This window comes from Acanthaster planci, linkage group LG07 (genome assembly GCF_054643075.1).
Source record: "Acanthaster planci isolate LZ-2023a linkage group LG07, COTS_SCS, whole genome shotgun sequence".
Taxonomy (NCBI): domain Eukaryota; kingdom Metazoa; phylum Echinodermata; class Asteroidea; order Valvatida; family Acanthasteridae; genus Acanthaster; species Acanthaster planci.
This window is the reverse complement of record NC_141783.1, coordinates 16602904-16627924: the sequence shown is the minus strand read 5'-3', so window position 1 is coordinate 16627924 and position 25021 is coordinate 16602904. Positions and strand designations below refer to the sequence as shown.

General features: G+C 41.7%; 1 protein-coding gene and 1 long non-coding RNA gene across 16 annotated transcripts in view; one reads left to right on the top strand and one right to left on the bottom strand.

Annotated features, from left to right (window-relative positions):
• The window catches only part of LOC110980296 (uncharacterized), a 53347-nt gene extending 46351 nt beyond the window's left edge, over window positions 1–6996 (top strand). For 12 of the 15 annotated variants that reach the window (XR_002598301.2, XR_002598300.2, XR_015426027.1 and 9 more), the window contains 8 exons: window positions 9–69; window positions 375–506; window positions 1056–1103; window positions 1737–1753; window positions 2544–2605; window positions 3546–3595; window positions 4250–4326; window positions 6384–6996. This is a non-coding gene — a long non-coding RNA (uncharacterized LOC110980296). Of the gene's footprint in view, window positions 1–8; window positions 70–374; window positions 507–1055; window positions 1104–1736; window positions 1754–2543; window positions 2606–3545; window positions 3596–4249; window positions 4331–6383 lie in introns of all 15 variants that reach the window. The other 3 variants (XR_015426022.1, XR_015426024.1, XR_002598299.2) reach the window with 3 other exon arrangements.
• LOC110980291 (uncharacterized) lies at window positions 6459–23826 on the bottom strand. Its single transcript, XM_022236853.2, has 12 exons — window positions 23500–23826; window positions 21973–22353; window positions 20635–20760; window positions 19370–19561; window positions 18425–18567; window positions 17728–17902; window positions 16353–16521; window positions 15550–15723; window positions 14343–14436; window positions 13459–13858; window positions 11568–13037; window positions 6459–10809 (listed from the first exon to the last, which is right to left on the bottom strand). The coding sequence occupies exons 1-12, from the start codon at window positions 23516–23518 to the stop codon at window positions 10481–10483; spliced, it is 3672 nt and encodes a 1223-aa protein (XP_022092545.2). The 5' UTR covers window positions 23519–23826; the 3' UTR covers window positions 6459–10480.
• Between the last annotated feature and the right edge of the window lie 1195 nt (window positions 23827–25021).

Here is a 25021-nt window from a genome sequence, read left to right as displayed (position 1 = left end):
TCTTTCAGAATTGCCTTTCACCTGAGTTGGTCTTCCACAAAATTGATCAACAGATAACCATATTTCAAGGTAAAAGTCCAAGAAAGTAACGTCAGGTTTCTTTTGACAATTGATAGTATGGCTGCGCCTTCGGTGATGTGATGATGACGAGGCTGATTGGTCCCTCCTGTTTCTGTGGTAACTCCAGTCCGGCATGTTTTATGTCGGACTGATCCGTGTTGCCAGGTTAGAGTTGCGGGCCAACTGCCCTGATGAAAAGTGCGAGGCATTTGTCTGAGAAGGCTATCTGTATTTGTTTTGTTTTTGTTGCGTTAAGTTTTTGCTGTCACCTTTGAAGGGATGCCTTGTCACCTCGCGTCTTTCTTTCTTTTTAGAATGGTTCACAGAAAGATACACTTACGCAGCATTCTCCGCCGTCATCTATCAAAGTGTTCTCCAGTGGAGGCTGAAGGGTTTTCAAATGGCTGAGGTGTGCCTCAAGATGTTTCTGACCGTGGAAGAAGCAAGTAAGGCAGAGACTCTTCGGAGCTGTGTGAAGTGAAGAAGGGATGAGGAGAATGGAAGATTGGCCCCAGGCCTTGTCAGTGTCCTTGCATGAGAAATCAGTTAGAATTGTGTGTGATTTCTGTAGGAAACTACTCGGCAGTGATCATTTCTCACTGTCGAGTAGTCGTTGCATACAGAGTTGCAGTGACCGAGGAAAGCAGGCCTCAGAGTCGAGAGGAATGTTTAAGTTTTAAAGTTGCAGTAAGCGTGTGCCCGAGTCGCATGGTTATGATCGTGCCTTGGGCACTTTGGTCCATTTCTCCTTCCAGTCATGTCTGGTCTTGTTTATAGCGCTCTTCCTGGGACTGTTATCAGTGACGATTTACAAGACGTTACCTATTTCTGCAATCGGATGCCTTTTCAACAGTGCATCCAAATGTAGACAACAGGACACCACTGAGATAACAGTCAAACTTATGTTTCCTTTGTCACAGAAATATCATGAAGGATTCTGCCTTTGTTTAATGGAATACATGTAGTACTTATATTTATTAACATTTTTTTTTCAGATATACCTTGAATGTGTTGAAAGATATTGGGACCCAATGTTTTTAAAGGTAGGAATCCGTCCTAAATTCATTGACATTAACAGGGATGCACTTCCTTGAGCCACAGTGATTAAAAAGACAAGTAGCTGCTTCAGCCTTGCTGAAATTCTATTGTCCTAACCAAAATGTAGACAACCTTTCAACAATAACGGTGAGCAGAAACGTTCCTGTACTAACTTGGTCTTGCCTGAACTCTAGCTTTGGACACTTTTGATTGCGCAATTTCAGAGAACATGGGAATTCAAGTTGAACCCTTTCGTGACAGTATTATTGGGACGTGGCAATAGGAATTTTCAGTGCATGGAAATTACATGGAATCTAACTTGTCTGTCAAACGGTGCTGTAGTTATTCCAGAATGAAGATGGCAGCTGCTTGTATGGGTTCCCTGTTGCTGATTCATGAATTCGTGTCATGTTCTTGTTCAGTAATGCCTACACGTTATTCTAAGGGCTGCTGTCAGTGACGATCCATTAGACGTTACCTATCTCTGCCAGGACGTGTAATTATGCACTCCGTTGTGGACAATAGGACACCACTGAGACAACAGCACTTTTCAATATCTTTGTATCCGTATTACCACAGTGCTTTGGTTTGATCTTGAACCACTTTTGTTCTTTCCACTTTCTTTTCTTGTTATGCAGGTAATGCTTTCCCCGTGGTGAGTTCCATTTCCAAAAATTGAATCTCTATTGTGCATCTGCTTTGTATGGGTTGAACCCGGTTTGTTAGAGTGATGGTGTGCCACGATGCAGAATGAATTGCTGGTCTGTGAATCTGGCAAATGATGCTGCCGGGGCAATTCATGCGGGAATTCATGTGGAGTGCCGTGGCCTTGTGATTAAGAGCATCAGATTCGTAGTCGGCGGGTAAAGCAGCAGGTTGCAGGTTCGAATCCAGCCTTGGGTCATGGTGTGTGTGCCCTTGGGCAAGGCACTTTGTCACTCATTGCCTCTCTCCACCCTGGAGTAATTGGGTCCTGTGAGAGAAGAGATGGTTATTGTGGGTTGATTTAGCTGCTTTGCGCCGAAATGGCAGCATGGAGCTGTATACTCCCCAGGGAGCTGAGATGGTTTTTGGATGTTTCATGGGCCCAGTGAGCAGGGGTAATAATAATGGATTTGCGCCTTGATCGGTTTTCTGGATAAGTGCGCTTTTTAAATGCATATTAGTATTATTACTGATGATCACATTTGAGAACTCGTGAATAGAGTAGACTTACATTGACAGTTCTGTTGCATTTGCTAAAGGAAACTGCACTAACTTGTGATACCCTTTGAGTCGATGATGCTGTTGAAAAGGTTATCCAGTTCAGAAAGTTACTGTGTTGAAAACAGAAATATCAGATCTGAGACTCGGTGAGGTTGAGAACGAAGGTACAAGCGTGGATGAGATAAAAAGTTGTATTTGAAAGTGAAACATGGGAACTGTTTCTAATTCATTTAATCCAGAGCTGACGATGGATGAGCTGATCAGGAACACAGAGGCTGAATATTATACTTGCTTTCTGTAGGTAGGTAAATCCTTGCAGTGTGCTGAAGCAGGGACATCATTTAGTGAAATTTGTTGCTATTTTGAAATTTAAAAATATTACCCTTATATAAGGCCAAACAAAAAAATAGCTGTTTCCGGTTACCCGACCCAACCTAGAAAATCATGTGGAACCTATATCTTTTTATTCGACAAATCAATGAAATATATAAACATGGTGCCTTGCTCCAAGCCTAACTTTGTGTACATTGTCCTGTATACTGTATTTTAATTTTTTTGTACGAGATGGACGGTTCTTGTTTTTTTGTATTTCAATAACCAGCTGCTTTACTACTCAATTACAGAGCTGATATGTAATATTGATGTGCACATGTACAGTATTAATCTGACTTAGTACCTGTTAAAAAATATATGCCCCCCCCCCCCAAAAAAAAGGAAAGACAGACCAACAAATTTTTGGGGCTATAAAAATTTAGAGTAAGAAACAAAATTTACCCAACCAACCACCCAAATTTTTTTTTTTTTTTTCAGTGTAATAGGACCTAAAAAGCCTTTTGCTATTAGGGAACTTCCAATTTCTTGGTTGGGGGTTATTAACTGTTTGCTTGTGTGTGATGATACCGCATATTTGACACCTCTTATGTTAGAGCCTGGTCCCAATATCCAGTACTCGATGAATAAGATAGATTCTGATGCAAGCAAACTTCTGACATGACTGTTGATGTCATTACTAATGTATTTTTGTCCCTGACTCAAATTGTAAATGTCTTAACTGCTGTACATGGCAAAAAAGTCTCATGTTTCTGAAAAAGTGTACAAGTTCTGAACATGCTTATGTCTTTGAACAAATGTTGAGCTTACCACAGCATAGAGACTTTTAAGATTCTTAATAAGAGAAACTTTTGCCAGAATGAAGGAAAAAAATGAAGCACAACTAAATTGAAGTTCTGTAACACTCTCAGGCTGCTGGAGGAAGCGTTTCTGTCAGATGTGAGCAGATTGTCATTTTCAGGTAAGCACTGTCAAGCACATAACAGTCTAACCTCTGTTTTTTTGTTCATGGCTGAAATTGGTTGCTTGTATAGGATGAAATCCATTTGACACCTCTTTTACTAGGGTCTTGGTATGATGGCTTAGACTCTATGAATAATATTTACTCTGAATGCAAGCAAGCTTTTTTATGTCATAGGCTTCCTTGCCATATTTCATATGTGGACAGAGGAAAAATCATTGGGGCAGTGAAGTTTTGTGTGTTCAATGCAGAACCTGTTTTGTTTTTTTTTGGGGGGGGGGATTTTCGTGTGGCGCTGTGTGCTAAATGTGATGAATCACAACATTCAGAATAGACCTGTTGATTTTGACTCGTATCAGCCAAGTGAAATATTGCTTGAAATTCGGTTTTTATTCCAGTAAGCAGGGTTGAAGTTAATAACAACCTCGCTCATGTTTCTTTTTGATTCGACGCTCTTGACCTCTTCCTGCCGGGGATCCAGGATCCAGAAACGTATGCTTTATATGCGTAGCTGGGGTCTCTGAACTCGGACAAAGGGAACATTCAAAATGCTGTCAAATGACAGCCGGTCCTCATCAGCTCCGCTGTTGATAAGTTACCCCTGTTCATTCTCAAGACTGAACCCTGTCTCTCAACCACTTCCCTTTTCCAAAGCATCATCACAGGAGAACAGCATCGTTACAAAATTCCCATATACAAGTGAAGAATGCAGACGCGTGGAGGATCTGTAGGTATGTAAGTCAGGAATAACTGACCGTCTTAACCCCTTCCTGCCGGGCGATCCATTTTCGAGTACATAGGCTTAATACGCAGAGCCGGGGGACAAAAGAGTTGGGCCTTATAACAAAAGACCGTGCTCAGCACAAAAGACTGAGCTGCTGGGCATTAGTGACATTTTTTCACTCTCAACAGTGGAGATAATCCAGCCTTGTTTTGAAACAGTATACCATGGTTTGAGGCATTTAGAGCGAGCGGATTACCACCGGGGACAAAAGCACTCCACCACTGCAGTGATGAGCCACACAGCACCACTGCACGCTAATCTGGCTCCTATTGAAAAGAGGTCAGCAGTGCACTTTGCCGGTCTCGGGAACAAAAGAATCTTACGTAACACCGCACAATCTGGCTCTTTTTCCAAGGCTGCAGGCCTGGCTGAAATATTCAAAAGTCATTGAAGATTAACTGTCGGCTTTAGAGTAGTTCCCAAAGAGTCCTTCATGTGGGTATAAATTAAATGGCCATTAAATGAAATTATGAATTTTTGAAGAGTTATGAAAACGGAAAATCTTGAAAAGGACCCGGCATCTTGTCTTGCTCAAGTCCACCGGGCAGCAAGTGATTAATGTGTGATGCCTGCAGCCATTGTGTAGGCCTGCTGCTATGTCCAGTGCAAGGTTGTCCGCAGAAATCAACCAGCTCAGCATATCTGTTAGTTATTGACACTGAGCTTTCAGATTTTTTTTCTTGGAGGCATCCAGAATCCTGTAAAATACGTCGGTAATTGCATATCCCCTGGCAAAGGACTCCCAGCTCAGTTAAGCATATAAGCACATAAGCATTTCGTTGCTCAGTCTTGAGATCAGCAGGAGCTATGCTTGCAAATGATGACAATAATTTACATACCACATGTGATTCGGTGATCAAAACTTCCACCAACTCTGATGCAAGCAACCTCTCAAGTGTAGCTTTTCCCCAGCAGTTTTTGTACAACATCAGTGTGGTAGTTAAGTCACAAGTCCCTGCAAGTCCATCACAAGTCATTCAGTCGTAAGCCAATTCATAATCTATTCAAATGAACTGTGACAAAGCATTCTTTTGTCATTGCTTACCCTGTTATGTATGACTGGACTTGTGATGGATTCGGCTCAACGTCAAAACTGTACGACAGTTAGTCCAGTTCCTGAAGATCTCTTTCCCAGGATGCCGTCTTTGTAGGAAAATTACAACTACCTATTCAACGCCATCAGGGTGAATGTGCACTTGGTCATCCAAATGTATTTGAAACACAACACAGTTGAAGTATGCCATGAAAACCTTAAGTCCCCAACGCCAATGCATGTGGCAGTCTGTAAGAAGTGACATTGATTGAGGGAGACCTGTCACAGGATTATAGTTTTCCGTCCATCAAAACGCCAGAAGACGTTATCACATAGAATCATAATTCTGAACTATCATTCCACCTGTTCATGTTTGCATTATTCTGTTGTCCAAAACATGGCTCACCTCGGCGTGTAATGTCCCCAACATACCCCCCATGAGTGAAAATTGATCATATGACTGATGATTTATGCCAAATAGCCATATTTCATATAAGAAGTATGGTTATTGCCCAAAATGTAGAACCCTGGATGAATAATCTTACATTACACTGGACTCTCAATACAAAGAGCTTTAACCACTTGCCACTGGGGTTGCCGATACAGGACATGTATTCTTTATCTGTCTGTCAGATTAGAGTAGAAACCAGACAGTCCTTTGTGTGGGTGTAAGTGTCCAGAAAATGAAGATAGGAATTTTTAAAGAATTTTGAAAACAGAAAAAGAAGAAAATTATCCCGTCCCAGCATCATCAACATTCCTAAATGCCCCCGGCGCAAAGTGCTTAACACATGCCCTGCTACAAAGAGCAAATTCTTAAGAGTCCAATCACTGGAATTTATTTACTTTCCGTTTCTCCAGTCCTGTTATAACTGCTGTGGTTACAAGGTAATTTGGCTTGTACCAGCAACCTTGTTAGAATGAGAATTCACTCTATCACATTTTATTTTCCTTCTTTGATCTGTATGCAGATAATGGAAACTGCTTTCTCTCAAAGACGCTGGATGCTTCAGAGTTCATAGAAAACCAGTACCATAACCTAAGTGTTGAAGTTATCTTAATATCACTTTTATTAACTCATTCTTGCTTTGAACATTCCTTGCGTCAAAATTATCTGTTTATAATGGCACCAGTAAGTTGCCTATTACATCAAGTTATTTTTAACCGCAACACGTACAAGCATGTTCGAGATCTGTGTACAGTTTCTGCTTTTTTACATCAAGATTTAAGTACAGGACACTTTATCGTATTCTTGCAGAAAAATTTGAGGTCTGTCTTTTTTTTTGTACAGAAGAGTTTGATCATGCAACAATATTAAGTCCAGAGCACACCATATTTATAGCTTACAGACATATTTGTAACAAAAATATATAAAATTGTTTATAAGAGTTGCATAACATTCTGCAAATCAAAAAGTAGGAAACGTAATTGAACAGCTGAACATTCCTAGTTTTTTAGCATTGTATGTTTTGAATATGTGTATAATGTTGACTTTTATTTCACAGACTAACACAAAACATAACTTTTAACAAGATGTTGCAAACAAATGACAAAAAAATAAAATCTATCTACCTTGTCAAAGAGTGTGTGCTGTAATCTTGACTTGCTTTTACATGTTCCAAAGTACAAAGTAAACTTCTACATAACACAAAAATACTTTTCTGAGTAGACAATCAAGTTTATGTCTCTCAATACTGGTTTAGCTGCGAGTGTTGTGCAGACTCTACAAAACTCACAAAAGTGGACAATGATTCTGGAAATTTCTGACGAAGTCTGCTGCTTTGAAAATACACGTATGCAGATTCAGTGTAACTTTTTTTTAAGTGGCTCCATCTGCCTAAAAATGGCACTCTGTGCCACTCTCTAAACGTGCAGGCACGGGGCATTTTTTGGAAGTGATTGCTTCTCAACGGCTGTATATGTAAATGGCATTTACAGTTTACATGTATGCATTTATACTTTCATTGCAGATAAGAGGGCTGAACTTGCTTCTGATCAGACTGTCGGTTGGTGATCATTATGCCACATGATGCCCAAATACAAGCTTAACTTAAAATAGAAAAACACCTATTTCAGGGGTCATTTTTAAAATACTGCTTATTTTAATTTTATTTCTTTTAAATGCTGGCTTCAAAAATGACTGAGGAAAGGCAACCGAAATCGACCTGGGGGAAAAGTGAAAATGGCCGCTAGTGATCGACACCACCAAGCAAGCAGTGGCTAACTCGTGACCCTCCAAAAGCCATCAAAGTCCAACAAAGTTTTGGAGAATGTTGCAGGATAACTAATGCATTGTATGCGAAGGTCAGCCACTAGTTGAGACACTGATTCCAACCATAAAAGACTGAAGAAAAAACTGGAGTAAGATGAATACTGCAACTACCAAGCTCACTTGCCAAACCATCTGTAATTTAAATTACAAAATGGTGACTGACACAAATGTGATAAAAAGTATTAAGTACACTTGGGAAATGGAGTTCTGATGCCACAACATAAATCCATTTATACCATCAGGTATAAAAGAATACAAAATGCTTATTTTTTGTTTTTCTGTGGACTGCTCACTTCATATCTTGACAATTTTAAAAGGAATTCCAAGTGTTGCAGAGAAATTCACTAATTAGATTGGAGTGGGTTTCTCCATTTTGTAAAAATCAACTTCTTGCATCTGTAAACTCTACAGCTGTGTAACATTAAACTACATTGGTGAGGTAGCGAAATGTTTGGAAAGCAGCACCACAGTTCACTTGCATACCAAGAAAATATCGCCAGCCTTGAGTTGGTGAGAGATCACAGAAACGTGACATGAAATGAGTTTGGCAAGCTTAAAAAGGTATTTTGAAGCATTTCAAGTCCAAAATTATTCATAATTACCCTGCAGTGCTAGTGAAGCACATTAGACTACCTTTTATTTCTACTCGTACTCGTGCATATTCCATTCTATACTTTGTCTGCATTCTACTGACGTCCACTGACTCGTAATAAAGGTATCTTTTGCTCTTGGTCATAATGCCATGCACTGCTGCTTGTGACTACTAACCTGAATACCTGAATTCAGTGACAGAAACTGGCCCCAATTCTTCTTCTTGTTGCCGAGTATACCACACGTCCACTTACAAAGCCCAGTCATAAGGCGAAGGATCGCAAACCGATCCCAATTCATTTGAATAGCTTGTGACTTGGCTAGGCCTTGATGGACTTGGGACTGGCTCATCTCTCACACTTTCAATTCCGCCATGGTGGGTGGAATGGTTTCGGGGGGGGGGGGAGTTGTGAGACCATTCCACCCTGCCCATCACAGAACCTGCCAAAAAGGGGGGGGTGGGGCATGCCCTCAGTCAAAAGGGGGGCACTGGTCCCCTGCTTCTGAGCCATTTCACCAAGAATTTCTTGCAGGATCAGCCTTGTAACTTAACCAGTCCCAAAAAATGAAGGGAATGAAATTTCAAGAGCAATGTGATACCCAAACTATTGGTCAATCACTGTTATCAATGCACATACCACAATACAGTCTCGTATGCAAATGCCTTAGCTGATTCATTCTTGAGTAATCCTTTCATCACACATTCTCCATTGGTCATCTAGCACAAATATTTTAAGTCAGTGGTTCCCTGTATGGTTAATTAGTTTAAAAGGGCTACTGATAACCAGTGATGCATGCACAAGTTTCAAACCAACGCAGCAGTCTTTACTGTTATCGAACATACTGCTTCGATAGATGAACTCGGAACATTTAGAGACCTTGCTCCAGTTCAAATCAGTTTGATTACTTCATGCATGCATACATTAAGTACTGCATTCCACATCTGCAAATCTAAAAATAGCTCACCCTGGCTTTTGAGTTTTAATGCACTGGGCCAACCATACCCCGGACAATATCTTAGAGTGCAACAGTTACAGTTTTTTAAAAATCCGTGCAAAAATACTTGGCATTTTGTTTAAAAACTAATGAAAAGTGAAGTTTTAAGCGTAAAAAGTAAAATGCTCTACATTCAATTACAAAAAACCTTGCTTAGTTGTGACATGCATAGATAATTTGGCAACCTTACAGCAGCATATCCTTATAAAGGATAGAAGAATAGGCTTGGCTCTGAACATTTTGAATGCCCAAGTCTTTAGCAATTGATGACAGATACATGTTGCTGCATCAGTTAAGAATACAGCCATGTCCGAATTACTTGGCTGTGGCCTGAAATTGCGCACGAGTCTATGGTAGTGGCCACAGACAGTTCCCATAGAGTCGTGTAATTTCAAGACATAGCCAAGTCATTCGGACGCAGCGTGCCACTCTGACTGACCAACCACAGCTCAAGTTGCATACAGATTTAAAAAAGAGCGAGGGAAACTGAAAAGAGCGAGGGAAACTGAAAGGAGAGGAGGAAAAGGACTCTGAATACGAAGAACATTTGACCAAAGCAAAAACTCTGTATTATTGAGGATAAACTAAACTTTCTCCTGACCTGACAAACACACTGAATTTTATCTTCTAGCATTCTATTAGTGTTAGAGTTTAATCCCAAATTACACAGATGAGGAAATTCTGTTCAAACTGTCCCAAGTATTTTGATTTTAAAAAATCGGTGTGGATTAAGTTTTGATTGTTCAAATGTGCCACTCCAATTTTTTTACACAAGCTTCCTTGCAAAGTTGAAGCTTATCAGCGAAAAAAAATTGGCAACACTTGAATTTCACCAGCCATCTTCAAGAACAGATCTAGATTAAGTCTTCCATAGGCCCATTCGGCCAAGGGTACCAGCACCAATTGCACAATGTGGAAGAGCATTGGAGCCTGGCATTTTTGTGTTGATGCCAAGCTGTTCTAAAAAGCTATATACTAGCTAGGTTGAAGCTTTTTCCAAAACTGAGGTCAAAGAGGGAAACACTCGGTATCTTTGTAGGTCCTCCAAATTTTTTACAGGCCCCCCAAGTTTTCCTAGGCCCTTGCTGGGGTGCCTGCAAGGCATCTGAGTAATCCAGCCCAGTTGGAGAATGTCCCCCTATCTATGGATGAAATGCACCCAGCGCAAGACAATACAGCTTGCACCTGAGCACCCTGCTTGATGATGTATCACCTGGTACTCTTCTTGAACTGTCCATCCGCCCCTTTCCCCATGTAGGAATTCCAGCTCTGCTTCTCAGCGGGTAGAAACCGGAAGTGCTCACCCACTTCATCTGTGTCCACCTCGGCCGAACTGAGCCCCTCGCTCAGCGTGGGTTGAGCTTGGGCCGGCCTGAGCCAGTCTTGCCTCTTAATGGCGCTGTCCAGGACCAGCCTGTGGACTCGCAGCCTGAGCTTGGACGAGATGTAGCTGAGCCCCTCGTCCATTAGTTGGGCCATGTGAGTCTCAGCGTAGATGTAATCCAGGCTGCCGTCATTGTCGAGGTCACCAATAACACCTGGTCAAAAGTGGTACCATGTTGAAATGATCACAATTTATTCAAACTGAGTCAATATGAATAATTAAATATTTGAACATTCAATTTTTCCCCCAAAAAAGAAATTCTCAGGATTGTTTTTCTGGAGAATTTATAAAGGCTTCCTTCATAGATTTGTCAAGGATTCCCCCAAATTCTGACAGATTACCCCTCAAATGTCCTCCGATTTAAGTACTAGATTTTTCACTGTAGATGTTTTGTCACAAATGTCTTCCAGATAAAAGGAAACAACACCAAGCAATCCAAAGTGCATGCACATCACTGGACAGACAACCACCAGCCAATAGATTTTACTCATAAGTTGGCCATACTGAATTGAAAGTGAGGTTAACCTTTTATGTTTAGGAACCTGAGAGTAAAAAATAAGGCAATGAAATTTAACATTACCAATTAATACCTGCTTCGTGAGCTTACCCTGTAATTAAATATACATCAATGTTTTACGCCACTTACAGCTTCCACATAAGTAACTATAGACCAATCCTGACACAGAATAACTGCTCATTTATAGGGGTGTCCACATCAGCAAGCATGAGCCAGTATTGTTCCAAATAACTGCCCAAATTAGCTGACTCTGCCCTTTCACCTAACCCTCAAGAGCGCGCACTGATCCCTTGGCTGAATTGTCTAAATGTATGGCTTTCTGCTTTCGTCCTTTGCTTTGCATCAACTTGCACATGGGGAAAATGAACAAGCCACCTGTGACATCACCTGCTTACCTGTGCCCAACAGGCTGGGTATGTAAACGGTGCACAAATCACCCGTGGGGATCTCTCTCCTCCTTCGTGACTTGCCGGCTTCCGTTGTTTCTCCTTTTGTCTGGTATGGCATGTCCTGGGATTCCTGCTCTGGTAAGGTGTCCTGGTCTGTTGAAGCTGTTCCAGGCTCTGTGACATATTCAGTCACGTCTACGAAAGTCTGGATTTCATTTGTGATTTGGATGTTTGGCAATGTTGAGTTAGTTACTAGGTCGTTGTTTGCATCTTTTGATGCCTGCATGTGAGATGTCTCAGTTTTTGAGGTGGTATTCTGGTTAACAGGGACCACCTTCATTTTTTCTAGATCGGCGTCAGATTTGTTCCGTGAAGGATTAACTGGCAAGTTGATGGCAATAGGGCTACTGGTGGTCGGTCTTGCAGTGACCATGATTTCTGGAGACGTCGGATGCTGTGTTGTTGTGTGCTGTGCGGTACTTTCTGCAGCTGTGGAACTTGCAACGTTTGTCACTGAGCCTGGTGTTCCAGCGTCAAGAGCCAAAGGTTGGTTGGTGCGATTCCCCACCTGTGTGTCATGACCCAAGTCTTGGCTTATGACATCCGGTGGAGGTGTAGCTATTTCTGTAACTGTTGGCAAGATGGAAGGAGCGTTACTGCTGCTTGACCGGCTGACCGATCGGTTGGTATTCATGCCACCGGTGTCCAACTTGGATTGATTGGTTGTAATCTCCTCGGTGCTACTTTCCCGTCCTGTGGTCAAATCTGAGCTTTCTGTTGTCATTTTAAGCCGGGCATTTAAATTCAAAAGGTCAGTTGGTCTTATGGTAATGGATTCTGTTGTTGGAGTATCGGTTGTTTCAAATGTTGACTGTACACCATCGACAGCTGTCGTTTCTGAAGTACGGTGCGGTGCTCTTTCACTGTTTGCACTCATGGGTGTAATATACTCAGTGCTTGTGCTTCTGTCATTATCCTTTGGTTGCACTGTTGAAGTTTTAGTGTCACCAATTGATGTGGTTGGCTGGACTGTTGACATTGTTTCAACGTCACTCACTGAGTAAGTTGGTGCTGGGGTACTAGTCTCAAACACTGCATCCTTATCGTACTTCGGAAATGTCGTTACTTCCAAGACTTCAGATGTGCTCATCACCGTGACAGATTCCTCTCCCTCTGGTGTTGTAATAGCATCTGTTGTAGTCTCCAGTCCCTCTGGCTTTGTAACAGCATCAGTTCGTAACCTTAGACTCCTTGGTGTTGTAACAGCCCCACCTGGAGTTGTTGAGTACCTGTGTAAATTGTGTCGTGCGAGATCTTCCTCAGTTACTGCAGAATGGGTATTGGTTTTTGTGGTTGTAGGAGGGGATTGGCTGGAAAGGATCCCATGCATGTCAGGTGGTACTGTTTCCACGGCGCCAGGCTTGCCATGGTGATATAAATCTTCTTCCATCATAAGCCTGTCTTCTTCGGTAAGAGCTGAAAAAGAATGGGACGTTGGTGCTTGAAGGGTTTGATAGACTTTGACAGAACTGATGATCTATCATCACACTGTGAGTGCTATTGAAGGGAAACGTATCACTCACTTTGTCCATTACGCACATGTACTTGGGTGCAAAACTGTCAAGGGTTCCTACTGGCTTACAAAGCCACTAACTCAGAAGTGGCTTCATCAGCAACTCACAAGTCTATAAGAAGTGGCTGCAGCACGATAACAGCTTCCACAGAAACACATGTTATTTCAAGTCAAAGCCACAGAAAATCTGAGGATTTGATCACATGATATGTGCTCAGTGATTTTCAAAAAGCTCAGGATTTTTTTCGAAAGATTAAATCACATAATTGTAGGGAACTTACACCCCCACTTCAAGCACAAAATTGACAAGGACTGATAACTTACTGTAATTATATTTGAATGCATCCGCAGAGGCCAGCCGCAAGGGCTTGAGAGCAAGATTTCTGTCTACTATCAGGAGGTCTGCACGTAGGACATCCAAGCTCAGCAGACACAGCTTTTCAGGTACCATCTCATCCCCGTGTCTCCGAGGTCGTCCAGGGGAAGCTAAGGACTCCTCGCTGCCATCTCCCGTTTCATCGGGCCCCATGCCGTGCCCTGCGGGCTGTGGTAGCTCTGGTCCCTCCGCATCGCCTATCTTGGCATCGAGCCCCTGAACCCAGAACAGGAAGGCGTCCTTGCGGCCGTAGCTCTGGAGGGTGAGAGGGGAGGACATAATGGGGCTGAAGCTGGGCGTCTTGAGGGACCAAAGGACTTTGCCATCCCTGCCATCAAGGATATAGACCTGGAGAAATGTGAATAAAATCCACCGGTTGAACAAATTAGTCAATGTCTTGCAACTCCACAGTGTTTACATAAACTGCCATGAAACAGCTAGCTATTTCTAATGACAGAATGTTGTTTAAGTCTGCATATTTCTGTTGCAGGAGAGCACTATTAGAAGAATGTAAACCAACTTCAACTCCCATCAGTGCCTTCTATAATTACTCAGCACAGCACAGAGTGGCATTTCAGGTTTTCCATGTGCATCCTCAAACCTTCTGCTTTTCTTCAAAGCTTTCAGATTAAAAAATGGCTTTTTTCACAAGGAATATCCTGCACAGAAGTGCATGAGTCACAGTCAAGGACCCATCTAAGACTGCAGCATCTTTGAAAGATCCTCTGGCTTACACTGGTCCTATGGAGTGATCATTTCTGCCATGAGATAGTCAAATGAGAGAGAAGAGTCTCTGGATAGCACAGAGTAACTCTTTACAAGGGAAGCTTACGCAAGAAGAGATGAATTTTGGCCATTTGCCCTTACTCAGGTGCACCATGAGATCAATGGTGTCATCGTCGTTGAAATAGCCCGGCGCAAGATTGCTGTGGAAACAGATACGGCAACTGGATAAGTACTTCTTCAAGTGAAAAAAGAATTACAACGGCATGATCGTAACTGACGCCTGTTCTTGCATGTTTAAGTTTTGCAAAGGGATTCATTTACGTGTATCAGATTTAAAAATAAAAGTAAACAAGTGAAACAAATACCGATTGACTCAATCTGTCCAAATGAAGAGTGTTTATCATCTGACGTGTTGAAAAATGAATAAAAAGCTGCCTGAAAAGGTGCATCACTACTCAAATTACTGCGGTAAAGTATCTTACTTATGGACACTTGCACCATGGCTGAAAGTGAAAAGTCAACACAAGGCACCGCGTGCCTCATAGTTTATAAAAGTTAAGAAGAGTAATTCCACTAAACCCCAGTACAAGCAGTGAACCTTGAGAGTTTAAGTTCTTCGAGAAAACATCTGCACCGTTTGGTATCTCCCAGGCCGAGCCTGAATCAACTAGCTGCAGCTCTGAGTAGAACAACGGTCCATAGACACATATCAGGATGTTACCATGTTTGTCTTATTCCCTGTAGACCCAATAGCAACAGTAATACAATTTCACACATTGTTAAAAGGGAGCAGACCGTTTTTCTTTCTAGCTCCAGTTTGGTTACATTGCTTTGAATGGAATAAAAGCAAGATGGCTGCCCCATGATAGAGGTCTATAAGGAGTGACTACAGCCACTAGCCAGAGGCTGCTAGTGGCTGCAGACAACATGTTAATTTCAGCCATAGCCCTAACCTTTGGACACTGCCTGACTTGTAGGATGTGGAGGTGTGCCTGCATACTGTCAAATACTGTTGAATGCTGGGAATGGGCGATATGGGCAGCATATCAAGCACTCTCAGAATAGAGATGGTGTGCTTAGGATGCACAGAATGATGGCAATTTGCAGAAAATTAAGTGAGTGCTTTGTTTTACTCCATTTGTAATGGCCTCCATTTGTAACGGCAGCCATGTTTATGTTTCTTCAAAAGTACACTGTTTTTCGGTAGTCAGCGTGGGTCCTGTAATACTGATGCTCCCCTCACAAACGTATGCTCTGCGCTTTTGAATGTGCCCCAGGAAAAAGGGGCCGATCACTGGTCCCTTTGAACCCACCTGTAAGTCTCAAACTCGGCAAACCTCTTGCCGGTGGACCAAATGACCCCAAGATTGACCCCATCCAGTATGGCAATGGTGCTGTTGTACATGAACACGACCAGGTCATCCACGCCATCGTTGTTCATATCTACCAGCTCAGTGGGAACAGTCACACCCTTGCTGGAACCACTCCTGTAAATAACCGTACGACGCCCCTTCATTGTGAATTCTTAGCACCATTTGTCCTGTAACTGGGTGAAATGTTAAACTTCCTGTGGTGCTGTGAACCACCAAGGTCAAAGCCCTTCTTATCTGGTTTGTGGCTTTTAAGTTAAGCATTTCAAAACGAAAAAGATGACAGTTTGGATTTTGTTTCTTCTGTTAAAAATGGCAACATAATTTCAATCAGGCAATAAGTAAATTTGAGACAACTGCACTGAGGAGAGTGTTCAACTAACAAAATGATATTTAGCAGAATGGGATGGAGGTTGAGGGGTATGGATGGGGGTGGAGGGTGGGTTGAATGTACCCTTCACTCACTGATGAGTTCTCAACACACAGTACCTCTGAGTGGCTGTTAGGTTTATCAATCACTAACACGTTCAGGTAAGAGCGGCGCAAAATGATTTGTGGCCTTAAAATCACTTTGTTAAAATCAACAGAAAGGTTGAAAGTACATGTATGCCATATGACATGTTCATCAGCCGGGCATGCTCAATAAGGAAGCAGCTTTTTTCTTTCCAGTCATCATACAAATCCAGATGAGAAACTGATCAAGTTCACTTTCTAAAAAAAAGGAATTCAAATTAAGTGGACCTCACCTGAGGATCTCCATGGCACCACTCTGAAGAGTCTGTATCGGTGTTCCCCAATGTTCATCGTATCCCTTTTTTTGCAGGGGAGACACGTGGAACAGCTGGTCTGCGCTGCAGGTCGGCATTGACATCACGTAACAGTACAAGTCACGTAGGGATATAGCCCAGAGTGAACCTGCAGAGAGATCCAATTTTTAATACGTTGCTTTCACGGTGACCAGTGATTGGTTCGGAATCTCTCCACCTCACAGTCTGGGTTTGATGAGTTGCCAAGTGTGGAAAAATCTGCGTCAGTAAGAACAGGGCCCAATTTCACAGGGGTGCTAAGCACACAACTGTATGCTAACAGAAGCTCTGCCTATTTCCTGGAGAATGGTAAGCAGTAAGCACAGCAAAAGGCGTGCTAAGCTAAAATGTGCTTAACTTAGTGGCATAACAATGGAAATCTCCATGCATGCCCATGCAATTTTCGTGCTAAGCACAGCAACCATAAAATGTTCACCGTGAAACAGGCTTACCGTGAAGCAATTTTGTGCTATGGTTAGAAAAACATTTACTTAACAGTAAGCAGGGCCGTGAAATTGGGTCCAGGTTCCAAGAAAAAATTTATGAGCGGTGGATAGCTCGTCTGACTGATGGTTCACAAGAGATCAATCTTGAGTATTTTAGTAAATCCAGTACAAGTAGAACACTAATGATTTCTAAAATCTGACTTTCATCTCCAAAGGTTCCTCAGTATCTCTATCATTTTTTTACCATTGCAGGGATGCTTGTGCAAGAAGTGTAAAGGTCAATGTGGACAACAATAGCTCAAGGTCAGGGCCACGGTCAAATCCATTACAACAGACCTTATTCATGGGGAAACCATTTTTGATCTTGCTCCCTGAATCTATCAAATTCAATAAAATCTGTTAATGGGGGGTGGTGCCACAATGTTTGGAGTTCCAAACCTCTCTTTCCAATTATTTTTTCAATGTGGCTTAAAACATTTAGACATAATTTATCACAAATTTTAAATTATTCTAAATGTAAACTGGCATGAATTTGTAACGAAATTAAAGTTTGTTGTTATTTTTACTCTTAGGTTTCCAAAATGAAAAGTTAACGTTACTTTCAATTCAAGATGGCCGACACATTAACACAGTCTATTCTGGTCATTGAAATGTAAGCAAAGACAATGGAGTGCTTTTGTCATGGTTCTGGATGATTTGTGATAGCTTGCGATTGACGCAACTGAAGCCTTACTCCTTGTAAGTGTAAGTGTGAGTTACGTCATCAGAATCAATATAAGACTTGAAGGTTTTCATGGTGAAAGAACTACATGAGTAAAACGATTGCGGTTACACCATGGATAAATCTCTTTCTTGAATATGTGTGATACCTGAGATGGTTTCACCTCCTGAGCCAAACAGAAGAAAGATAGCTCCATTTGGTCTTGTGTAGAGTGTTATGGCTGAGTAGGTCTCGTGGTTGTCTGGCAAGGAAAGGTACCTGCCCAAGCTCCGCCCGGTCTTTCCTGACAAGAGTAGTAACCTTCCCGCTGGCCTATCCAATTCCTACAGGTAAGAAATTAAAACTTGTTACAAAAAGACTTTATTAAGGACAAAATTATTCTTTCATGAATGCTCCAGAGTAACCACGTACCAATCAATGCCTACACGTTTTGCTTAATTAAGCCTTACCCTCACAGGTGCAGCTAAGTGTGACAGGTGTACGGCCAACTTGGTTGCAATTGGCAATCAACAGCACCAAAATAAACTGCCTATGTAGAGACTAAGGGAGCTCGTCTACTGAACAATGCCGTGGTTGGATCCTGTGGTAGCTGGCGACTACAGAATCTCTTGCTGACAGTTTGACTTGTTTGTTTTCATTGCAATAACATTGACAAAGAAATGTCTCCCTTGCTTGTTTGATTAGCATGTGACTTTAACTTCAGAATTATGACGACTTGACAACAACGCCTCCTCCAGTGAAACGTGCCCACATCTAAAGCAAGTGTGGTGGAGGCCCTGAGAAGGGCGATCACCATTCTGACCCCTTGACCTCTCCGGTGATCTGAGAGGGTAACATAAACTAACCTTGTCACTGAACCTTGTGTCACCCCCATGAGTCACCACATAGTCTGGTACCCCATCTTGATCCAGGTCAGGGACAACTTGACCCTGGAAGAAGTTGAAGTGAAGATTGGTCACTCCGGGATCAGCCGACCAAAGAACCGAACCTGGATAAAAAACAATCAAGCACTCAACATGGGGAGTGAAAGATGCTTGTTACTGTTTGTTTGACTTGATTGATAAGCCAGTAATCATTCCTAAAACCTTTCACAAATCAATGGAGATATGCATATTTTGATGATAGATACAATTCGACTCTGTTCAATAATTAATATATTCTGCTATCCCTGGCTAAGCAATGTATGAATTCAGACATGACAAGAACTATCACTCCAGAAAGATCACATTTGCAAAAAAAAATTGAATATACTGTGGCAGCTGTGTTTTATAATACCAGTTTCTTTTTGTTTAAAAAGATCAATGACATCATTAGATTTGGTGCACAAATGGCAACGTGGTGAGGTGCTTGGGCCTGTGCATCACATCTCAGCTTCATCTTCAGCTGTGACCATGCAAACCATTAATGGTTTGAGCAAACAGAAAGATTTCCTGTTGGTGTTTCACGGTATTCATACCAGGAAAGAGCCAAATGTCTCCAAATTATATACAAAGCATACAATTCCAAGAAGCTGGAGTCCTCAGGCTGAAGCTCAAGTGTGACACCAGAGTCAGAGATTTAAGAAATGGTCCGTGTAAATGCAGATTCATCTTGTGCCACCTACTGTGTTGAGTTTTTAAATTTTAAGGAAAATTTTGGGGGCGTGTGTATTTTCAGTCCAACCAAAGAGACTTGGTTGCAGACCTGCCTTTGGAGTTATTTAACTGTGTTTGTGTGGTGCATGAGAGGTAATTTACAGGCGTGAAGTTTTTTTGTATAAATGGACAACATTTCACTTTCTGTTTACTCACCATTAATTGGATCTATGCCGTGTAGCGTGCCCATCCGTCCCGCAGCAATGCAATCCATATGACCGTCTCCGTTGATATCTAGTTTCCCGCACTGAATAGCAAATACCTCCACCCTGGTGTGTATGGTCCATAGTCTGGTGCCGTTGCGTCCATCTAATGCCATGATTAGTCCAGCACATGGATACGTCATATCTGACAAGAGAAACATTGCAAGCTGAATTCTTCAATTCATCGGACTTGAGAATGACTTGGAACAGAGATTCATAAAACTTTGAAAAACTAAACAGGAAGAAAAAGATGAATGTGCTTGACATTAAACTATTGAGTAATGCTGCTCGTTCTGAAGGCCCTGTCTAAAATGGAAATTGACTCCAACACAGTAACACTTGAACTCTCATCTGAGCAATTCTCTTTGTTCCAAGTTTCAATACCTTCAAGCCAGGATGTACCGAGGATAACACTTTGTTAGCGAGGTAAACACCTCACAGGTAATCTGGGTCATCGTCAACCATTTCAGTATGTGATCCTTGTTAATATGAACTTCAATAAACACCTGGGATTTGAACTGACAGTAGTCAAGGCTAAGTATTGTGGTGGGTTTGTCCGTCAGATTTACATACTTTGTAATTGGTTTATTGCGGACAGGTCTAATTGGTTCAAAGTCAGAACAATTATTTATAAATTAGAGCGACTATTCATACCCGTTGAACTGTTTTTACTGAAAACAAAGAACAAAACATTTGATCATAACATTTAAAGGGAAAAACGTAAGAAAGAACAAATGCATGATGCGGCATGGCAAAAACAACTTTACAAGCTCCAGCACAAGAGGGCAGTAGCACAACCAGTCAAGATTGCACTGTTTACATGAGGTTCTGATCACCCGCATGCGGCAGTGGTGCATAGTGTACACTATCAGTGCAGGTCTTGGTGGTGCAAGCATAGCGTGAACGGACTGACTATCGCAGTGCGTGCAATCAGGTAATATTAGAGACAACCAATAATCATTAACTAATAGCCAATAACCGATACATGTCATGTTATTTCACGACACTGTGTATTACTTTCAGTGAGCGTCAAATGTTTACGATATTTGCTTTAGGATGCATGTGCTTGGACAAAGAGAAGTTGCAGTGGGGAATAAAAGATGGCTCAAACCTACATCAAAAAACTTCGATAAAAAATAACTGGTAGTAAGATTTCTTAGAATTTGGATAAACTTACAGAATCCAAATCTAACCCGATCATTTCCCCCCTTAACTTACTGACTTTCTTGCAGAATTCGACCTCGTTCTTGACGTCTCGTAATGAGGACGTAGTGGCTGCACCGAGAATAACATCCTGGATGCCATCTTGATTGACATCATATAACCGAATTGCAGTCTCCGTGGCTAGCAGAAAAGGGCAGACAAATCTATTAGCACATACCACTAGGCTCTCTTAACCCCTTGACGACAAGAATTTTTTTCTAAAAGCCGAGTCCGAGAATTCCAGCCTCGCTTGGCCACGAAGGCCACCTGCCAAACCGAAAATTCTCGGTTTGTGGCCCTGTGTGCTCTGCACGCTTTGATTTACACAGTGAAAAGGCTCATTGTTCGGTGGCAAGCGGCTCTACTCACGCTTCCACATTCCCGTTGCCTCTTTTCAAGTGGGGACTATTGTGAAGCTGGTGATTATGATGCAAATTCGGCCTTTTCATTTCTTGGCAACACACAAAGGCCAATCACCATATATATAAGAGCCAGGGTATGCCTTCTTTCACCGTGTTCGCTCGAGCGTGGGCCGAGAATAATAGCTGAAAAGTGGGCCGAGGATCTCAATTTTTACGGCGGCTCTTACCGTCTCCTGGCGCGAAGGGGTTAAGGACAGAGAAATTTAGAGGATATGATTTTTAGAAAATTTGAAGACAGCCTACACAGTTTGATATGTTTATTTATTTTTTTTTTATTTATATCTATTATCTATCATTCTATCTATTATATTTATCATTCAACAGTGCATTTAGCAACATTTACAGGGTGAAAGTGAGTGAAGAAGACAATGAAGAAATTGTTCAGTTTTAGAGGTGGGAGGAAGACCCCGGATAAATATTTCAGGGACATCCCATGGACTCAGGTAAGGACTGAAAGCCCAATCCACGTGTGGACAGAGCCGGATTCAAACTCAGGCCACCAGAGATGGGAGGCGAGGAAGGAAACACTGCGCCAACCTGACTCCCCATGCTGAAAAGACATTTTAGAAAGATCACATTCACTTGGAAAAGATTCTCTAATTTATTTGCTCATTTCTGACTGATCATCACCATTCACACTGTAATGTTATTTTGAGAGAGTGAATAATGAAAACAGTGACTATTTAAAATCAAACAACCTTCAAAAAGAGACATTTCCCAGTTTGGTTAAGTTCTTGATTGGACAAAAGCACTATGTGTCCATCTGCGACAAAAAATGAAGTCCTACATGCACATCAATTTTTTTGTATTTTAAAGTAATTTTGTTTTAGTTTGTGTTAGAAAGAGCACACCGAGCTAGCTTTGTTTTAATCCATTGTTCAGTTTGGCATCCTTACATGCACAGGCAACCAATGAAACAAGGCTATTGTACCATATTCGAAGGTCGAGGAAGTCCATCCTGTCGTGCTTTTTGTAGTTGGCCCCATCATGTACAAAGCAGAAAAGAGCAGCACCACAATGACCAGTGCGGCTAGCAGGCAGACGAGACAGCAGCGCGATGAGCTATAGGAGAGTCTGGGCTGCCTGTAGCGGGATCTGTGAGTATCCTTGTAGAACTCAATCTCCTCCTCCGAGTCGTAGCCATTCTTGGCCGGCGGCAGGAGGCGACCATTCTGGCTGCCGCCCTCCCCAAAATCGAAGAGGAGGTTTTCCTCATCTGGATCATCATCTAACCTTGTCGTCCTGGTGGAGTCCTTCCGACTAAACGTGTCCAGTGGCAAGCGCTCATAGCGAGGCTTGCGGTGGGTTCCACCTGACAATTGGGAAATAATATAATGACTAAACCAAATGTAACAAATTGTGTAATTATGACACAGTGTAAAAATATCAGACACATTTACCCTGTGTGGGAAAGAATGTATGGAATTCAATCACTCTCCGCTTTTTAGGGTACGTACAAAGTCTACAAGGAATCCTGGATATTTTACAGTACATGTATTTTCAAACAAATTCTGAAGACTCTCTTACTCTTGAATATTTCTGTGAAGTACATAGATCTGTTTGGGGTGAGAAAGAGGATGTTAAGATGAAGATGTTACCCCTCACACAGATCTTGTCATTGTGCCTCTCTGACATGTCTCAGCCTCATAGTTCCAGGGGTAAAGACTGTGTAGTTATGTATTTGGTTCATTCAACTTTTTAATGTAGTCCAAAAATTGTTAAAGATTCTATGTAAAAGATGTACAAGAACACTTGAACTAGTGAATCGGATAATTTCCCTTTGTCAACACTTGAATAGTGATGACTTATACCTTTCAGATGTAGCATTATAGATGTGGTATAACTGTTACGCCCCAACTATAGTTGGGACAGTCCCAACTGTTGTGCTGGCCCAACTATTGTCGACCAATGTCTGTGGGAAATGTCTTGACATTATCCAAGTCAATGTGTCTCACACTTGACACAGTTCATCTAAAATGTGGCACTTTATCTGTTCATCTAGCCCTATGACCAATGACATAACATTTGTAAATAATATGACTTTGGCACATGCTGGGGAAAACATGCACGTGCACACAAGACCCCGCTGCTGAAGTTGGGCTGGCCAAACTTTGTACCACTCTAGTTGGGCCCGTCCCAACTATAGTTGGGACTGATGCTATAGTTGGGGCGTAACATAACCATTGACATGATGGTGGTAGAAACAGATGACAATGCAAAACTTTGAGAGACAATGTCTAAATGTTAAGAGGGGTTTTCATGGGTCTGCAGATTCCTAATCCTAGTCTCATTACTCGGACTAAAAATGATCATGAGTTAAGAAGTCATGCAAGTACAGTCCATCCAATTAAAGCATAAGTTAGGAGCTGGGGTAGGAAAAGATGTCACAATACTCATAAATTGTTTCAAGCTCTTTTCAGTACAGTCACACAGAGGATGAACAAAACTTTTCACTCACCATTGAAAAAAGATCCCATTCCTGTTTTGCAATCTCAAATCCCATTCACTCTTAAGTTTAATTATTTTGGGACTGGGAGCATGATATATCATATGGACTGGCTGGTCGTTTACAAATTACATAGTCGGAACTTCATCTGTTGATTAAACGCCGTTTTCCCTCCCAACGTTCAACTCGGCATTTAATATTAAGGTAGCAATCCCGGGTAAATTAAGAACATGGTATTTTGTGCGATCATGGAGGAAGGAAAAGAGACGTACGGCATCGGGCATGATACGCAATAAACACGTCCTCCCGTTTTGTTACGGTTGAATGATCACTTTTGTACTTCCGGATACTAAGGTCTAATACCCTATTACAAGTCATGTTGTATGAATGCTAAACACGAAGTTTTTATTTACCAGACTAAACCAAATGCCTGATCCATCCAATGCGGTTCATACCGTACCGGTACCAAGGAACACGATCTGCCCTGGGGATGGGGCTTAAGGGTGCAGTCTGTTAGCCCCGCAGTATCTTTTGAAAAAAGGAGCTTGGTTTGCCCCAAAAATGGTGAGATTGTGTAAATCGTTGCAAGGATGAAATCCCTGGGTCTTTGAGCTTTCATATGAGAGCAGAAAGGCTAAAAACTACGGTTGAAAAATAGTCCCTAAGTGCCCAAGAAAGTTTAGGGTTGCCACTTGAAAAATGGCGACAATCGGACAAAGCACTTTTTGGGGGGTGATTTTGTTTTGTGGGAATAATTAAGAATGTAATTGGTTAACCCACCAAAAAATGAAAAGAAATTGAAAGATTAGGGACCAGACAATAATTTCATTTGTGTTTCCGAAATCTCAGGGATGTTGGTATACATGTTATTGAGCCCCGAACAGTGCTGATTTTACATTGTTTTCAATGGGGCTTGTATTAGTGGACTCATGGAGAAATATGGTGGACTGTACCTTGGTACAGGCTCAATTTTGAAGCGTTGTCATTAGACAACGATTGGTCCCACGTCACACGTTCATCGCGTATAGTGTTAGCGTGAAGGAATAACATTTTCTTACATAGAGGCTTACGAAAGATTTTATTTCGAACAATCGCATCTCCTGAAAATAATTACATGTAATTTAATTTAATTTAAAAATCCCACCTTTACTACGCAAGGGTGGGATTTTTTAAAGACAAGGAGACTGGGCCACGGCAAATACCATGGGTTAGTGACTGATATGCAAAAGTAATACAGCTTTTTAACGGAGTGGTTCCCCAGGAAAGACTGGTACCATGCGCACAGCATAAGACATCATTTTACAACGAGGATGAGATGTGAAACCAGTTACAATCAACCACGCAATTACTAGCATGCGTCCATGATTACTAGCATGTAGCACACATTAAATTATCTAAAACGAGAATTCTTTGTCACTTAGATCGAACCAACCGTGGTAAACCTTTAGCTAAAATTTATCCGCTACATAAAAACGTAATGTTGGTAGAATTTTCACCACAACTAACATTACAGATTAACGTAGCGTTCGGGGAC